The sequence below is a fragment of the Balaenoptera musculus genome, chromosome 7 (genome assembly GCF_009873245.2).
Source record: "Balaenoptera musculus isolate JJ_BM4_2016_0621 chromosome 7, mBalMus1.pri.v3, whole genome shotgun sequence".
Classification (NCBI taxonomy): domain Eukaryota; kingdom Metazoa; phylum Chordata; class Mammalia; order Artiodactyla; family Balaenopteridae; genus Balaenoptera; species Balaenoptera musculus.
In genome coordinates this window covers 75626292-75645789 of record NC_045791.1, presented here as the reverse complement: position 1 = coordinate 75645789, position 19498 = coordinate 75626292, and the positions used below count along the sequence as shown (strand labels likewise).

Sequence of the window (19498 nt, the reverse complement as noted above, 5' to 3'; positions counted from 1 at the left end):
TATGTGGAACCTAGAAAAATGGTACAGATGAACTGGTTTGCAGGGCAGAAATAGAGACACAGATGTAGAGAACAAACGTACGGACACCAAGGGGGGAAAGCCACGGGGGGGTGGGGATGGTGGTGTGCTGAATTGGGCGATTGGGATTGACATGTATACACTGATGTGTATAAAATTGATGACTAATAAGAACCTGTTGTATAAAAAAATAAATAAAATAAAATTCAAAAATTTTTAAAAATGGGCAGAACCAACCCCTACAGATCTACATTTAGTAGGTCTGAGAGTGAAATATATATATGTATGAATATAATTCTATAAATATAATTAATATATTGTTTATGATTATAATATATTGAATATATAAATACAATAAATACAATTATTTGTTATAATACATTACCCTATTTAGAAAAGTTGCAAGTTGCATAACAGTAAATAAATAATAGAGTATAAAATTTTTTTAAGCAGACTACATTGAACATCTAGATTTTGTATGTATTGTGTGAGAGTTTGTCTAGGACAGTGATCTTCAAAGTTTTTTGCTTATATATCTAAAATTTTTTTGAAAAATTATGAATACTCTCATTTTTAAGTTGAAATCTGAAATTTACCATAATTTTAAATAGTTTAGACATATTATATATTGTAGGTTTGCTTTAGATATATATTTTATAAAAGTCTGTAGCTATAGATTTCATTTAAGACTGGAAAATGTCCTACATGTAGTGATGGATGTTAACTAGACTCACTGTGGTTATCATTTCATTCTTTTTATATATATATAATCATTATATTATGCACCTGAAACTAGCATAATGTCATATGTCAAATATCTCGCAATAAAAAAAAGAAAAAAAGAATGGAAAATGCCTGCTCTATAATTCAGTTAACAAAACTAGTCAACCAAATAAAATTAGCCAATCAAATAAAACTTACTTTCTATTAGAAAATTCTGACTCTATTTTTAAGTTCAAATAAATGAATTAATATGTATCCCTGTGACCATCTTGTAATTTATTTTGTTCCCTGGATATGAAATAAGGTACCATCTCCCCCTTAATATTTCTTATACAAACTCTTTCTGCTTTGCTCTCTCCTGTTTTTCAAGGGCATTGCCTTCTTGAATTGTCTGTTTGTTTGACGCTCTGTTAATGTTTACATTCCAGAACAAAGCATTATAGCAAGATCCAGAATGAGTGAGAGTGTGCCTTTCATAGTGAAGGGGAAAAGTATTGTAAAAGGGGAGTTTTGAAAAGAAGAATCCATTGTACACAGATACATTCACAGACAGATCAAATCAGAAAGGAGACCATATGAAATATCTGAAAATTAATACTCTTAAACCTATTCATGCTCATGCACCACTGGAAGATTTTTGTGTTCTCCAACATTGGTCTAGGCTATGACATATGTGTAGAAGTAGAATTTCACATTTATAGACTATACACATCTTTGACTAACTGTTCCCAAATATCTTTCTAAAGTGTTCCAGTATAAAGGTTGGATAACAGTTTATGAGAGCTTCAGTTTCTCCATAATCTGCCAGTCCTTTAATTTACTAGATTTTTGTATTTTTGCCAATATTATTATGAAATGGTATCTTGTTTTACCTTTCACTTGCCTAGTCAGTGGTAAGATTAAACATATTTTCATATATTTATTTGCCATTTCAGTTTCTTCTATGAGCTGCCTCTTCATTTCTTTTACCCATTTTTTCTGTTGGGATTGTTTGTCTTTTTCTTGAGTTCATTATATGAGTTCTATGGATTGTAAATATCTTTTAGTTTGTGTCTTGTCCATTAACTTTATGGTATTTTTTGTCATACACAAGTTTTTTGTTTTAATGTTGATAGATGTATTAATGTTTTATGGTTTCAGCTTTTAGTGTTTTTATTTTTTTAAATACTATGCTGTTGCTGTTTTTCACATCTAGATCTTAAATCTGCAGTTTACATATTGACTAATCCATCCTTTTCCACTGTTTTGAAATGAATCCTTTGTCAAACGCTGAGTTTCTGTGTGTGGAGTCTCTTTCTGGGCTCTCTATTATGTTCCATTGGTGTATTTGTTTGCCCTGCCCAATTCTGTTTTAATTCCTGTTGCTTTATAATAAGTCTTAAAATCTGATAGGGCCATAATCTTACTCTTTTCTTTAAGAGTCCCTCATCTATCCTTAAGTCTTTGCTTTTATAAATATAAATTTCATAATTCAGCTTGTTCAGCTCTGTGAAAAGCCTTAGTTTTTATTAGCATTGCATTAAATATATAGATTAACTTGGGACATTTAGGCATAATACTGAATTTTCCCATTCATAAACATCATTTAGAGTTTCCATCCATCAATAAAGTTTTCTTCCTCTGTAAAAAAAAGTTTGGCATATCTTTTGTTTGATTTATTCTTAGGTACTCTGTAGTTCTTGTTGCTTTTATGAATGGTGTTATTTTTTTAATCACACTTTCTAATAGATTGTGACTGGTGTGTAGTAATGCTTTTGATTTGTAAATGTTGATATTTTATCAGTAACCCTGCCAAACTCTCATATAGGCAATCATTTAGGACTCAGTATACTTCTGTTTCTTTCTGCTCTTCTGTTTCTCATTTTTTCTCATCAAGTTATATTGACTGGCAATGTCTCTGCTACAGTATTTATATGACACTTGTTCTTAAAAAAAGAAATAAGTTCAGTAACTCACCATTAAGCTTTATATGAGTATCTTCCAAAACCTACATATATATGTTAAGATACTCTTAACCTTAACCAAGGTTTCTCCACCTCAGCACTATTGACATTTTGGGCCAGATGACTGATTCTTTTTTGTGGGAGACTGTCCTGTACATTGCAGGATTTTTAGCAGTATCCTAGCCTCCCTACATTTATGAAAACCAAAATATTACCAAATGTTTCCTAGGGGGGGCAAAGTCGCACCTGGTTGAGAATTATTGCCCAAAGTCAATTAAGGAAGTTACTTTTTATTCTGTTTACTAAGAGTTTTTATTATGAAAGGGTATTGAATTTTAACAATGCAATTTCTGTTATCTGCTTAGATTATCATTTTTTCCTCCTTTAATCTCAATATAATAAATTACATTATTATTTTCTAATGTTAATCTGTGGTACAATTTTATTAGCACATGATAGTCTGAAAATTATGCAAAACTATGATACTTTTCTTCAGTTTTGGGGGGGAGGGATGAACATTAAAACAAAACAATGCAAATTAGATCCCATGTTAGAAACTGAATTTTAATTGCTATCATTAAAGCCTATTTTACCTATTTTGTAATACGATTTGCTTGTTTTTTTAATGATCTGATTTTAAATAACCTATTTTGGGACTTCCCTGGTGGCACAGTGGTTAAGAATCCACCTGCCAATGCAGGGGACAGGGGTTCAAGCCCTGGTCCGGGAAGATCTCACATGCCGCGGAACATCTAAGCCCATGCGCCACAACTACTGACCCTGCGCTGTAGAGCCCGCAAGCCACAACTACTGAACTCACGTGCCACAGCTACTGAAGCCCACGTGCCTAGAGCCCATGCTCCGCAACAAAGAGAAGCCACTGTAATGAGAAGCCTGCTCACCACAGCGAAGAGTAGCCCCTGCTCACCACAACTAGAGAAAGCCCACATGCAACAACGAAGACCCAACGCAGCCAAAAATAAATAAATTTTTTAAATAATAATAGATAAATAAATAAGTCACCTATTTTGGGGCTTACTCTATTTGAATAATCAAGTGTTACATGTACTTTTTTAAGACGTAATAAATCACCTGTAAATTTATTGGATGACTATCTCATTTAAATATCAAAATGATAAAATAGAATTTAACAAATTCTTCAATAAATAATGTATTTGCTTTAATTAAATGTATAACAAAGGAATAGGATGTTGATTATTCATAAGTAGTGGGAAATTAGTGGCAAATCAGATATGATTATTCATTCAGTTCTAAATACTATGTAAACATTATCTACTGCTGGTCTCCACAATGGAAATAGGCAGTGTCACCTTAAGTCCAGCTGCCATTTTTCCTCTAAACATTCTCTTAGAACTATATTTTCATAATCTTTGGACTAAAAGCAACTTTTCTGGTGGTTGTTTTAGCATTACTATGGAAATGAAACCACATGGAAGTAGAAATACTGTGATAATTTTAATAGACTTAAAGTGGAGTTATAATAATATCAATAAGAAGTGGAAAAATGACATTTCCAACCATAAACCGTAAGTTGACTGGGTTTAGGTGACAATGCGAGATAAATTTCATTATAAACTATTTTAAAGAATTTTGCCTAAAATAATTTTTCTTTTTCTTTCCTCTTATAGTCACGTTCTATATCTAGTTCCACTGTGATGGTAGCTCAGCCCGTTTATCAGCAACCTGCTTATCACTACCAGGTAAACATTAAATTACAATGAAAATCTTCTTTGATACTTTCAGTCCTTTTTTGAGTAAGTTTCATTTTAGGCTTTCTCATGCAAATACTCTCGTAATTAAAAAGAGGTAGTTAAGCCTTGATAACAGTGGCATTTTTCTTTTTTTATGAGGGATCTAAACAATGTCATACAAGAAGATGGACTGTTTACTTCCTTTTATCAAATGTAATGAGGTCAGTTTTGCTCCCCTGGTTAGCATAGAAATAATTCCCAAAGTAAGATAAAGATGTTGGACAACAGGCTGATATTTGTTTAATGCTACTGTGACCGTTATGTCAGTTTCTAGTTATTATATTTAATAAATATATATTAGAATAATATATTATGGTTTATATTATGACAGCCCCTTTTAGTTAACCAACACTCTTTTCATTAATTCTTGTGGGAGTAAGTGAACTTACTTACTTGAGGGTAAGTGAACTCTAATGCCAGACCATTTTGGTGTTTTGTAGATAAAGTGTAATTGGAACACAGCCATATTTGTTTACATATTGTCTGTGGCTGCTTTTGTGCTGCAGTGGCAGAGTTGAGTAGTTGCAACAGAGATATACGGCCTGCAAAGCTTAAAATATTTACCCTCTGGCCCTTTACAGAAAACGTTCGCCAACTTCTTGTCTGTAGCATTCACAAATAAAATCTCATTCTTTTATACCTTTGAAATAGTGGAAGAGACTTTATTTCTGGGGGGTATTTTTCATTTTGAACTTTTAAAATAGACCCACATGAAATGTTACGGTTACTGGAATTATTTTTAGTGTTAGACTAGGTTTTGGGGAGGTCACTTATTTTTAAATTCTGTTACTGTGCTAGGGCTTCCCTAGTGGCGCAGTGGTTAAGAATCCGCCTGCCAATGCAGGGGACACGGGTTCGAGCCCTGGTCCGGGAAGATCCCACGTGCCGCGGAGCAACTAAGCCCATGCGCCACAATTACTGAGCCTGCACTCTAGAGCCCACGAGCCACAAGTACTGAAGCCCACTCACCTAGAGCCCGAGCTGCACAACGAAGAGTAGTCCCCGCTTGACGCAACTAGAGAAAGCTGCACGCAGCAACAAAGACCCAATGCAGCTAAAAATAAATAATAAATAAATTTTTTTAAAAAAATTTGTTACTATGCTAAATATAAAATTATCTAAAGTGTTTTATTCACTTAGAAAAAATGAAAGTAACTTACTGGCATTTATTTAAAGTATATATGTAGGGACTTCCCTGGTGGTGCAGTGGTTAAGAATCCACCTGCCAATGCAGGGGATACGGGTTTGATCCCTGGTCTGGGAAGATCCCACATGCCACAGAGCAACTAAGCCCAAGTGCCACAACTACTGAGCTTGCGCATCTAGAGCCTACGCTCCGCAACAAGAAAAGTCACCGCAATGAGAAGCCCGCGCACTGCAATGAAGAGTAGACCCCGCTTGCCGCAACTAGAGAAAACCCGGGTGCAGCAACAAAGGCCCAACGCAGCCAAAATTAAAAATAAATAAAGTATATATGTAGTGTGACTATTCTTAATTCAAAATTTTGAGAGGCCCCAAAGACAACATTAGGTACCAGGCCATTTAACATGACAAGCCAAAAGTTGTGAAACCAGTTTTGGGACCCTTAGCTTATTGCCCACCTTGAGCATGTGAAAGGATGAGGTTAAAAAGGGAGACTGGTAATGAGGCTTTTTTAACAAGAGAGTTGTTAGAGTGCTATGGCATTTCCCATTCTCCTCAACCAAGTGAAGATGACTTCAGAGAATGACTAAGAGAGTTTAATATTTGTCCCCTGAAATTTGTGAGATAGTGTCACTTGGGCGTGACCTCTCCTTAAAAAAAGCCTGAAGAAGAAGCTGGAGTGGTCTATGGAGGCAGAGCCAGAAGAGAATGCTACAGTAGGAATGTGCTGCACGTCTCACAGCAAGTAAAGGTTTATGTTTCCCAAGAGCAAGATACAAACCTCACAGAAGAGACTCTTTCCAAAAAACTTTAAGGTGACCCCAGGAGAGAAAAAAATCTGTGTGAAGTAGACTCCTAGAATCAAGGTCTAGAATTGTAGTCAGAAGTTCTCAGCAGGGAGATCACCAAAGAACAGAGTAAAGTACCTAACCAGAGTGTCAGCATTCGGAATCTGCCACACGCCAAAAAGTGATCTAATTTTTATCCAGGGGCAAGGAAAAACAGCTCAACACAGTGGTTTTTATTTGTTTGTTTGTTTTACCCTTTGAAAAGTTTAATTTTTTTGTTGAAGTATAGTTGATTTACAATATTATATTAGCTTCAGGTGTACAACATAGTGATTCAACATTTTTATAGATTATACTCCATTTATAGTTATTATAAAATATTGGCTATATTCCCTGTACTGTACAATATATCCTTGTAGCTTATTTATTTTATACATAGTAGTTTGTACCTTTTAACCCCCTACCTTTATTTTGCTCCTCCCCCTGTCCCTCTCACCACTGGTAACCACTAGCTTCAACACAATGCTTTTAAAGTGCCAGGGATGAGAAAGACTAAAGTTGCTTTCTTTCTGCTTGCACCTTGTGGAGTCCAGCTCCTCCTTCATTAATTCATTACATATATACATACATGACATAGATGTATTCTGAATAGAACTCTAATACAATTTAATTTTATACTTTGGCTCTGGTTTTCCACTTGACACAAATTATAAAATTGGAAGTATCGGGAAAGATTTTTGTACCAATTTGTAACATAGTATTTTGCAATGTAAGAAATAATTTCACTTCACATATTTCTTTACAGTAATATATTTATTCATCATCATTCTGCCCTAAAAATTGCCACTTTGATAATGTCTTCCCTTGCTCTTTCTTTTTACAAATTCTGGGATTGATAGTTTTATCAATTTTTGTTAGTCAATATAAAATAGATAAATAGTGAGAACCTGCTGTATAGCACAGGCAACTCTGCTTCACTTCACTGTACAGGAGAAAGTAACACAACATTGTAAAACAACTATACCCCAATAAAAAATTTAAAAATTTACAAAAAAATAATAAATAAGCAGCATCCTTTAGCAAGCAAAAAAAAAATTTTTGTTAGTCAAATCGGATAATGCCTGGTTCAATCAGTATTTATCTCCTTTGTATTTCTTACTTCATAAGTAGATAGTGATTTTATTTATCTAACAAATCTACATATATATCATTTTATTTCAGATTTTTTATTAAAATATTTTCTTAAGAGATTATACATTATCCTGCCTTTTTTAATATGGTATACAGAACATAGACCTCACGTTATCTTGGTCATCATTATAACACAGTGATGTAATCCATTAGAAGGTGATGTGGTCAGCACGAAATTAACAGTTTAGATGGTAGATTCATGGGATCTTCTTTTTTTCTGTTTTTTTACTTTAATAATTTAAAAAAGCCTTTTTAAAGGTGGAGAATAAGTTAAAAGTAAAACATTTATTATTAAGGAATAATACAACTAATTTAAGAAATAAAAAGTCTATGTTCTATATTGTCATCTTACAATAAGTACCTTAAGTAATTTGACCCTCTTTTTTTTTAAATAACAGCTTTATTTAGATACAATTCACATACCATACAATTCACCTTTTCAAAGTGTACAACACAGTGGTTTTTACTAAATTCACAGAGTTATGCAACCATACCACCAAAAAAAAAAAGCTTACCCATTTGTAGGCATTCGCCTTACCCCCTCCTCCCAGTCCTAGGCAACCAGTAATATACCTTCTGTCTTTATAGATTTGCCTGTTCTGCACATTATTTGGATATATACCGCATTTTGTTTATCTTTTCTTACGTTGATGGACATTTGGGTTGTTTCCACTTTTCAGCTTTTACAAATAATGCTGCTATGAACATTCGTGTACAGATTTTTGTGTGGACATACGTTTTCATTTCTCTAAGGTCTTATACCTAGGAGTAGAATTGCTGAGTCATATGGTCTCTCTGTGTTTATTAACCTTTTAAGGAAGTGTCATACTTTCCAAAGGCTGCACCATTTTACACTCTCACCAGCAGTTTATGAGGGTTCTAATTTCTCCACATCCTTGCCAACACTTATTATCTACCTTTTTGATTATAGCCCTTCATGTGTATGTGAAGTGATATCACAGTGTAGTTTTGATTTCCATAGCCCAAGGCTAATGATGTTGAATATCTTTTATATGCTTATTGGCCATTTTTGTATATCTTCTTTGAGAAAATGTCTATTCATATCCTTTACCAGTTTTTATATTGGGTTACTTGCCTTTTACTATTGAGTTATAAGGGTTCTTTGTATATTCTAGATACAAGTTTCTTATCAGATTCTTATAATCTCATAAGTTGCTTATAACTTGTAAATATTTTCTCCAATATTGTGGGTTTATTTTCACTTCCTTGATGGTGTCTTCTGCAGCACAAAAGTTTTTCAGGTTGATGAAATCCAGTTTATCCTTTTTTTCTTTTGTTGCTTTGTTGCTTGTGCTTTTGAGGTCACAATTTTTTTAATTACCTGGTTCAGAGTCACAAAGATTTGCACCTATGTTTTCTTATAAGAGTTTTATAGTTTTAGCTCTTACATTTAGATCTTTGATCCATTTTGAGTTAATTTTTGTATATGGTTTGAGGTGTAGGGGTCCAGCTTCATACTTTTGCATGTAGATATTCAGTTTTAACCCTTGTTTATAATCTGGGTGGGTTTTTTTTTTTTCATTTTAGGCCCCTGCACAGTGTCTACCAGGTCAGTGGCAGTGGGGTGTTCCTCAGGTAAATATTAATTTTTTTCATTGTTTTTGTGAAGACTGCCTGAATATTTAAGTCAGGAGAACTAGATTTGAGACCTTCCTCTTGTATTTATTAACTGTGATACCTTTGGCAATTCATTTAATCACTATATTTCTCAGCTTCCTCATTTGCAAAGTGGAAGTAATGATACTATACCGTTGAAAGTTTTCTCACATGATTTTTGTGATGGTCAAATGAGATCATGTAAGTGAAAGCATTTTATAAATCAGTGAGCACTATGTAAACTGAAATGAAAATTTACTTCTTTTTACTATTAGTATTATTAGAAAATTTAGCATTTTTCTAGCTTTACTTCAGATTTTGCTTGTTTTATTTATGCTCCTAAATAAGTATTCCATCTCCCAACTTTTGATAACAAATAGTGTACCACCAAAAAGATTGTTTAATGATACGTCCCACTTCCATGGGAAGTCGGAAAGCTGAGAATAGATGTTTATGACAATTTAAATACTATAGGTTATATTATTACAACCTTTAATTGTGATCTTAATGATTATCTTAATTTATATATGAGGTTCTAAAGTGCTAAGAAATTTTTAGTACTTATAAGTGATAAAGTTATTAATAACATCTACACAATTGGAATTTATAACAACCCAGAGTTCCTAGTTTGTTGCTAAGATACTTCTGTGCTGTCCCTGAAAAACAACTTTAGGAAAATGTGAAACCAATATTTCTCTCGTGTGTTGGGTAAGTCATTTGGTTTAATTGAAATAACTAATCTGATTTTAATTAGAAGTATGGTTTTGTGTTTTAGTCTCCTGCCTCTTCTGCTCCATTCTTATACCTGCAACCTTCTGAGGTTATTTATCAACCAGTGGAAATTGCACAGGATGGTGGATGTGTTCCTCCTCCGCTGTCTCTGATGGAAGCTTCAGTTCCAGAGGTATGTGTTAGTCTCAAAGTAAGTTATCTATAACCACTTCCTCTTAACACTTATTTCTTTTTCTTTTCTAAAAATATTTATTCAAGACCCTCATTGAAGTTGAACATCTTATGTTTTCTTTGATTTATTCACATCTCTTCCCCTTTTTTATATCTAAGAATGCTTCATCTTAGACTTCTTCACTAACTAATTCTGAACCATTTCTCAAATCTGTTCACTCTACTAGGCTATTCCCTGACTCAGTCCCCTTGAAAGAGTAAGATAAATGCTTCTCCTTCTGGTTTGCCTGTCAATCTGTATTGTTACTAACATTCTGTCAATTAAAAGTGTATAAAAATTAAGTCAAAGAAGAAAATAATCTTTAAAAAATTCTTCCTTCAAAAATGTAAATCAAATTTATTTTATAACTATAAACTGTAAATATTATCTTTCATGTGTTTAAATTATATTTGCAAACCATTACTAATAACCTCATCATCTATATGCCAGAAACTGTACATGGTATGTTTTAAATATGTTGTGAAAGATTGGGTACCTATTGGGTATCTGTTAATACCCACCTCCCAATTTGAGTGTATTTTTTTAATTATTATTATTATTGCTAAGGTTTATAACATAATTTTTCTGGAACAATAATTTCCACAATTTTGGATCTTAATGTTTACTATCAATACTTTTACTATGATTTCTCCATTCTTCATCTCACCCTCCGTTTATCACTTGGTTGACTGAATCTGCAAGCAGTCTTTGTTAAAGAAGGCTTATATGTGCTATATACTCTCTGAGTTTGTACATCCTTGTTTGTTCAACATGTTTGTTGTCTATAAGTCTGAAAGAAATTAAGACTAGCTATAAAATAGCTGCATCATACTTATATAAGTTTGCTAAGGCTGCTGGAACAAAGTACATGAACTGAATGGCTTAAAAAATAGAAATGTATTGTCTCACAGTTCTGGAGCCTAGAAGTCCAAAATCAAGATGTTGGAAGAATTGGTTCCATCTGAGGACTGTGAGAGAAGTACCTATTCCAGGCCTTTTTTCTTGGCTTGTAGATGACCACTGTCTCCCTGTGTCTTCACATTATCTTTCCTGTTTCTATGTCCAAGTTTCCCATTTTTATAAGGATACCAGTCATACTGGATTAGTTTCCACCCTAATGACCATACTTTAATTTGCTCACCTCTGTAAAGACCCTTTCTCCAAATAAGGTCATACTCTGACATACTGGGGGTTAGGACTTCAACACACAAGTTTTAAGAGAACACAATTCAACCCATAACAACACTTTTTTCTCTTAGAACTTCTAGTCTACTCTTTTCTGGTGTTCAGTATAGCTGTAAAGGAGTTTGAAACCAGCCTGACTTTCCCCCTTATACGTAATTTGCTTTTTCTTCCTGCGTGCCTGGAAAGTCTGTCTTAACTTGAAATCACTTCACCAGGATATGTCTTGGAATTTATCAGTCTTTATAATATTTTTCCTGGGACACAGTTTGCTCCTTTGATTCTCAGGCTAGTTTTTATTTCAGTTTCTTTTTTCCTGTTAGAACTTTGAAAAAAAAATTTTTTTATTCCAGGTGTGTTTCTTCTTCTTCAGGAACACCATTTATGCCTATGTTAGATCTCTTGTCTTTCATATCTGTCATCTCTGAGGTAATTTATCATAGTAGTTTTTAATGTTGTTTTATATGCTTTTTCAAGACAATTATGACTATATTTTTCATTGTGTTTAGTCAACTTTTTATTATGACTAATGAAGATTTCATCTCTATTTTATTTTTATCTTTTTTATCCCAAACTCTGCCGCTTTGCTTACATCATTGCCTGTAAATGTTGTCTGTTGGCTTAAAATCTTTTTGGAGCTCTTTTTAGAGATCATGTTATTATAATTTCTTTAAGATCAAAAGAATTATATTTATCTGAACTTTTCTACTATTTTCTGGGGTGATTTCTCATCTTTTTCTTTTTTTCCCCCTTTTTGCTTTTCCCTTGATGGAGTTGGAGAGGATGAGAAGAGTCTTAGGTTGCTTCCATTTCCTTCATATCTTTACATGTCTTTAAGTGATACCAGCTATTTTTTGAAATACAGGGTAGGAGAAGCATGCTGTTGTCTTAAACAGCCTGCCACCAAGTCTGTTATGTCTCCTGCTTGAGATGCCCTTAGTTTTTAGCATTCTGGAGATCATTTGGCTCCTGGCAAAGTCTCTTTTTTCATAGATTTTCTGTATGGGGGTGTAGTAATTGTTACTTCACTTTCCAGTTGGCACCCTGCTTCACCTCCAGCAATGTTCCTCAGCTATAATGCAAGGTAGTAGACCACAAAATAGTGAAAACCTGATTTCTCCTTCAATTCTGCCTCCCCTGCTATTAAGTAAAATTGGATCTCTGTGAAGATCTTTCCTCCTTCTGCCTTAGCCTGACACACCCCTACACTTGAGACTAAAGAATCTTTGAATAGGCCTTTCAGAACATTTACCTTCAGGGAAATTATAACCTTCCTCAGGCTTCAGAATTCTCCCTTATATTGGTCCAAATTGCATAGCATTTGGCAGATATTCTACATTGTAATTCAGGATCGTGGGCACTTCCTCGTTTACTTGATGATGGCATTTTAAAAATCTATCTTTCGTTCTTTTTGTTGTTTTCTGGTTTTCAAAGAGGGGGACAGTGAGATAAGAATGCTTTTACATTAGGTTTTTAGCCATAATCTACTTTTGGCGCTGAACCATATTCTTAATTCCTGACATCAGGTAACTTATCAGGTTATATTTCACTATTTAGTGGAATCTAATAAGACTTTACTGGAAATATTGCTTCTATTTAGCTTATAACTTATACCATTAATTTTATGATATTTCCATACAAAATAATATAAGCATATTTTTATTTTAATATTGTTTCTGGTAGAAGATATAATTCCAATATATAAATTAATAAATAGGGTGGGGTGGTTTATATTTTAAGTGTTTTTTCCCTAAAATTAAAAAACACAGGGCTTGTTCTTATGAGTTTGATAGTTAGATTCCCTAAAATATAAAAATGAATTAACATTATTTCTCACTGATTTCAATAGTTGTTTCCCCCTTCACTCTTAGAATATAGCGCCTTCTACTTTGCAAAGTAAATAGAAACTACTTTGTGGGAACCAACTCAGCTTCCAGTCCCCAACATACAAACTTACCTGACTCACAACTCATCCTTAGCTTCTTATATTTTTTTTAGTAACCTTTCTCATCCAAGGTTATTTCTGCCTCTTTGCTCTGGATACTATAACTTCCCTCTTCCTCAGGGACCTCATTCAACTGTTATCCTTCTTTTCTCATGTATTTTAAGACATTTTCTCACCACTGGTTCATAGCTTCACCACTTACTAGTGTGTTTCTTTGAGTAATCACTTAACTCTTCACAGGGTTGGTTTTGTTATATCCACATTGATAACATAAAGACATCCAGAAAATCTATTTTGCAAGATTGATGCAAAGATTAGAGTTGTTGTATACAGAAAGTTCTTTGTATAGTGCCTAGCACCTGGTAGGAGATAATTACTATCCTTTGACACACCCCCACCAATGCCTTAATTCTCTTCTACCTTTCAAAGCCAAGCTTGAAAAGTTAGTCTACATTTAGTATTTCCACTGCCTCACTACCGATTCTCCCCTCACCTGCTGAAGTCTACTTCATTACCTTTCCACTGAAGCTGCCTTTGATAAAGTTCCTCAGTGATTCCCTAATTGCCAAATACTTTCCTTTCTTTTCAGTCTTTCTTGACCTGTCAGAGACATTGGACATACTCCTTAAAACTCTTCCTACCTTTGGTTTCCATGATACTGCTCTCTTCTGGCAATCCTTTTACCTCCTTTCATTTTCCTTTGTAAGCTGATCTTTTGCTCCCCATGATTTCATATTTGATTCTCCATTGTTTCACCCTACATACTCACTCTGATGTTATCATCCATACTCATCTCTCTAGCCCCAGCCTCACTTCTGAATTTTAGACCTGCACTATCCAGTACAACAATAGCCATTACCACATGAGGCTACTGAGCACTTGAAATGTGTGGCTGGTCTGAATTGAGATGTGTTGTAAGTGCAAAATACACACCAAGTTTTAATGACATAGTATGAAAAATGAATGTAAAATTTATCACTAATTTTATATTGAATACACTTTAGTATATTTTTAATATATTAGTTTAAATAAAATATATTACTGGAAATTAATTTTACTTGTTTCTTTTTACTTTTCTGACATGGCTACTGGAAATTTTTCTTTCAGTTTTATTGAGATATAATTGACATACAGCACTGTGTAAGTTTAAGATGTACAGCATAATGATTTGATTCACATACATCATGAAATGATTATCACAACAAGTTTGGTGAACATCCATCATCTCATATAGATAGAAAATTAAAGAAATAGGAAAAAATTTGTGTGTGATGAGAACTCTTAGGATTTACTCTCAACAACTTTCCTATATAACGTACAGCAGTGTTAATTATATTTATCATGTTGTACATTACAGCCCTAGTACTTATTTACCTATAACTGGAAGTTTGTACCTTTTGACTGTCTTGATTTTAATTAACATGTAGTTCACATTATTTATTAGTGCTGCTTTAGAGCCACATCTACAATAGCTTTTGATTAACTGTATACCTCTACTAGAAGTCCTACAAATATCTCAAATTTTATGTGTTACAAAACTAACTTCTTCTCTCTACCCCCCTCACAATAACATAAACATCAAACTTGCTTTTATTATATTCCATATTTCACTTAATGGTGCCACCATCTGCTGGAAAAGCCATAAATCTGCTTTTACATGATCTGTTCCCTGCCTGTTACTCTACTACCTCATCTTTCAGCTGTCGTTCGGTGAATAATCTTCCTTCCAGCTGTAGCAAACAACCTATACAGATCTCCCAAATGAGGTGTGTTCTTAGTTGCCTCTCTGCCTTTTCACATACTGTTCCCACCTTCTCTCCTTAATTCTTCAAATTCAAGCATAAACTCCACTAGAAAACTTCCCCTGACCACCTCCCCAACTTTCTAAAGCTACATCAAGTAATTCTTTTCTTTTCTCCCATGCATCTGTATACATGTGTCATAGGACTTAGGGTAATTTTGACTAGTCTGTCTCAGATAAGTCTATAAGTGAATTAAAGATAGAGAATCTGTTTCTCATCTGTGTTTCTCCATTGTGTAGCAAAATGCCTAGTAAATTGTAATGCTGAATAAATATTTTTAATTAATTAATGGAAAACAATATTTTTTTCCTTTGTTTTGTTATAGCATTACTCTGATCATGGAGTTCAAGCAGCATATCACCAGGTTTATGCTCCAAGTGCCATTGCTGTGCCTGCACCTGTGATGCAGCCTGAACCAATTAAAGTAAGAAGTTTGTTTTGATTTTTTTCTGTTATTCTTCAGTCATATTTCAAGTTTTCCAAATTTCTCTTCTGAAAAGAAACAACTTTGGATATTTATGTCACATTTGCGATCGGAAGTACAGAATTAGTTAATTATTTCATGTGAAGGAAATACAGTTCTAAACTAGCTATAATTTCTATTAGTTTTGAACAAGTTATAAACCACACATGGTTAAAACTTTGTATTTACTGTAGTAAAATATATATGACTTAAAATCTTCCATTTTTAAGTGTACAGCTAAGTGGTATTAATTACATCCACATTGCTGTGCAACTATCACCACTATCTAGTTCCAAACTTTTTCATCACCCCAAATAGAAACTCTGTACCCATTAAGCAATAACTTTATATTCTTCTCTCTGCAGTCCCTGGTAACTTCTAATCTACTGTCTGTCTCTATGAATTTCCCTAGATACTTCATATACTAAGATTTTTATTATGTTAATGGCATGTAACATTTATGGGGAGATGAAAACAGTTAATGATCTTCTCTTCCAGTTTGGGAATTTTGTGCTCATGCACCTTAAATCAGATCCAGGCAAGGAGTGGTAATCTAGTTAGATCCATGTGTGTATTCAATATATAAATATATTAGGGAAATGTGACTACATCTCTAGTAAAGAACCCAAACTGATTAACTATTATGATGGTACTATGAATCTTGCTTGCAGTGTACTCTTTACAATTAAATGATGGAGGTTAGCTATTTCACACTCATATTTTTGCTTCTGACCCAGACCATGGGTTGGAACTCAATACCAGGACAGTCTACTTTAAGGAGCCTCCACAGTCTTTCAAAACTCCTCACCCCTTCACTGCATTTCTTCACTGCTCTTGCCACTGTACTGCAAACATGGAATAAAATCATAATTTTGACCTAATACCAAAGCCTAAAGTGTTAGTAAACGTTACTTAGAGAGAGCTCATTATAGTATCAAAATCTTCTAAAACAAACTTCTCCTAATGTTAATACTTTCTCCAGATACACTTCTCTAAAAATAGCCGAAATAGCTATGCCATATTAGATAATCAATTGCAGATTATATATATATTATACACACACACATTATATATATATAAACACAAATGATTGAAGTTGTACCTCCTAAATAATTCCAATAGAGGATAGAGTGGTAGTTGGATAGGAGAAATTTCCAAAGAATATTAATGTTAAACATCCTTGATTTAAAGTTTAATTCTTCTAGTTTAAGAGTATACACTTTTCTACATTTTCTTAAATCTGTGAGTAGGAAATTCAGAAATTGTACAGAGAAACTGGTATCTTATTCTTTATCATATAAAAATTATACATATGTTGAATATAAATCATAACAGAGGTATGAATAGACACCTTTCTTTGTGCATATAAGCATAAAACTGGAATCAGAAGTCTGCCTCTTGCATGTCTGGAGAAATGCTGCTAAGAGGAACTTTACCCTTTCTATCCTGATACAGATCTTTGCTCTGCTGTGCCACAGGCTAAAGGCTAACAAAACCACTGACTTGTTTCTATTTGTATTTAATCTGTCTTGTTAAGGCTTATAATAATTCTGGTTTTCACATGGGATACATCCTAGGGAAGATTTTGGTCCTGACAGAGTTAAGATTTCAGGACTAGGGAAGAGTTTAAGAGCTATGAACTGTGGTTAACTAGCTTACTCCAAAGCCCACGTCTCACACAACTGTAATTAGATTTCATCGAATCTGAGCTAGCATGGATTATACAACACACCATTATTTTATGTACCACTATGAAAGAAAAAATCGTTGCCATCAATTGTAAATGTATACTGATTCAGAGTTTTTGAAATATGAAAAGATGTACATCTCAGAATCAATGAAGTTTGGCATGTTTTATTTTTATTCATTTATTTATATTTTTTGGCTGCACTGTGTGGCATGTGGGAACTTAGTTCCTGGACCAGGGATCGAACCCATGCCCCCTGCATTGGAAGCACAGAATCTTAACCACTGGACCACCAGGGAAGTCCCTGGCATGTTTTATTTTTAATTTAGATATGCAGGATTGTAGGAAGCTTGAGTTGAGGGGCAGAAATAAACCCCACAATTCCCCTTTTGTTAGAGATGAGGGGAAAAAAAGAAAATTCAGTTAAATAAACCTTCAAAATCAAAACTGGAACACAGGGCTTTTGTATAGAGTTTTATATTTCCTATTTTATCTTTCAAGGTTGAATGTTCCATGTATTTTATACTCAAATATTTTTCTTTAGGTGATTTGATGGCACTCGATAGAAAATGGTGCCCCACTCAGCAACAGAAACTCCAAAACCAATTCTATAGTTTTCTAAAACTATACAATCTTGTAGACATACTTCACTATACAAATTTTTCTGTGTGGAAAATTATCTACTTTTGTTTATAGTGCATTTGTATTATAATATAGAAATATTAATCCACAAATGTTACTAAATCAATAGGAGATGATTGTTTCCTAAAATTTATTAAAGTAGACTAATATTAAAATATTGACATTTGAAACATTAACCTTTTTTTCTTCCTATGCAAATTTTCCCTGGTGTACCAAAAACCTTGGTGACTTAAAATTATAGAAAAGTAGAAATACTCCTTGGAAGAATTTGAGCCTGTTGTTTTTATAAAAAGTGTAAGTCATTTTTAAAACTCTAATTATTATAATTTTAAGGATGTTAAATGTATATATCCAGAAGTAGTGATTTCAGACGTCAAAACTATCTTAAAGCAACAAATCTAATCAATTAAATAGAGACCTTATCCAGAGTTCAGAGCACAAATCTAACTGCTATAAATGACTGTTTGCCAGAAGCTACTCACTGACGGTAAGCCACAGGCTACTGTATTCTGTCAAATCAAATAATACATTGTAAAGCAGACCGATATAGAAACTATTTATTAGGTTAATATGGTATTAATTAGGGTATCATTCCCTAATTCAGCAGAGTCACATACAGAATTAACTTTAAAGTCAATAAAGCAAAATCACGTAATGTCAAAATTATCCCATTGAACTAGACTATAGGAACAAAAGGAAAATCTTTGTCTGTTTGGGCATTTGAAGCTTTTAAGATGAATATCAGATCCCTAGGTAATAAGGGTGTAAGTGGAGAATTGTAAAGTATTTATGTTTCCTTACAGTGTTTTTCCATTTCCATTTTTGCATTAATTTAAGTGTCTAATAAGTTTATTATTATGAGGATTAATTGAGATACTGGAAAGTGAGTAAATTATAATTTGAAGTTCACCTTTAAGTTAAATGTTCTTTTTATTTAACTCCAATGTATTACTAGCTATCCGTGAAAACATTTGATGTTAAGGATAATATTTAACCACTTGCCAGGCTATGAGGAATTTCTTCTAATTAAGGCACTGATTGGGCTTGAATGAAAAACACAACTATTGGCCTGTTAGACCTTACTTGTTGGAAAGACAGAATGATTCAAAAGTAAATTGGAAAGGGATTTGACCTACTACCACTGTCTGTTTTTTTAGCTCAGAGACGCATAATGTGCGTTCACCTAAACATTAGCAACTATCTTACCTTACAGAAAAATTCTACTACTGTCTTCTTCCTAACCATTTCCTCATTTCAGTATCATTAACGCTTCCTATAAAGCAATTAGAGATTAAAATTCCTTCATATCCAGCAGGTCCTCCGGGTTAGAGGAGGACAATTGTAAAGTATTGCATTCTGGAGGGCAGGAATAGGAAAAACCTGTGCTTTGCAGCTCTGAGCATACAAGAGGGTAAAAATTTTCATGGCCTGTGCATAGGTCTAACTATAGATAGCCTCAGAGGGGACAGAGAACAGTAAGGGGAGTCAAGGACTCATGAAACCAATTTTTAGAATTGTCATGGATAGATCTCCATTCAGTGATGAATAAACAGAAAAGTACACACTGCATGGGTCCCACGAAAAATTTTTCGCAGATGGCACTACATTGAAGATAAGGATAAATAGCATATATATATAT

At 33.6% G+C, this 19498-nt stretch overlaps 1 protein-coding gene across 4 annotated transcripts in view; it reads left to right on the top strand.

Moving 5' to 3' along the window:
- The window catches only part of BOLL (boule homolog, RNA binding protein), a 59348-nt gene that overhangs the window by 15362 nt on the left and 24488 nt on the right, over positions 1-19498 (top strand). For 2 of the 4 annotated variants that reach the window (XM_036858143.1, XM_036858142.1), the window contains exons 7-10: positions 4334-4405; positions 9127-9174; positions 9971-10099; positions 15393-15491. In XM_036858143.1, the coding sequence (XP_036714038.1) occupies positions 4334-4405; positions 9127-9174; positions 9971-10099; positions 15393-15491 (348 nt within the window). The remainder of the gene's footprint in view (positions 1-4333; positions 4406-9126; positions 9175-9970; positions 10100-15392; positions 15492-19498) is intronic. The other 2 variants (XM_036858144.1, XM_036858145.1) reach the window with 2 other exon arrangements.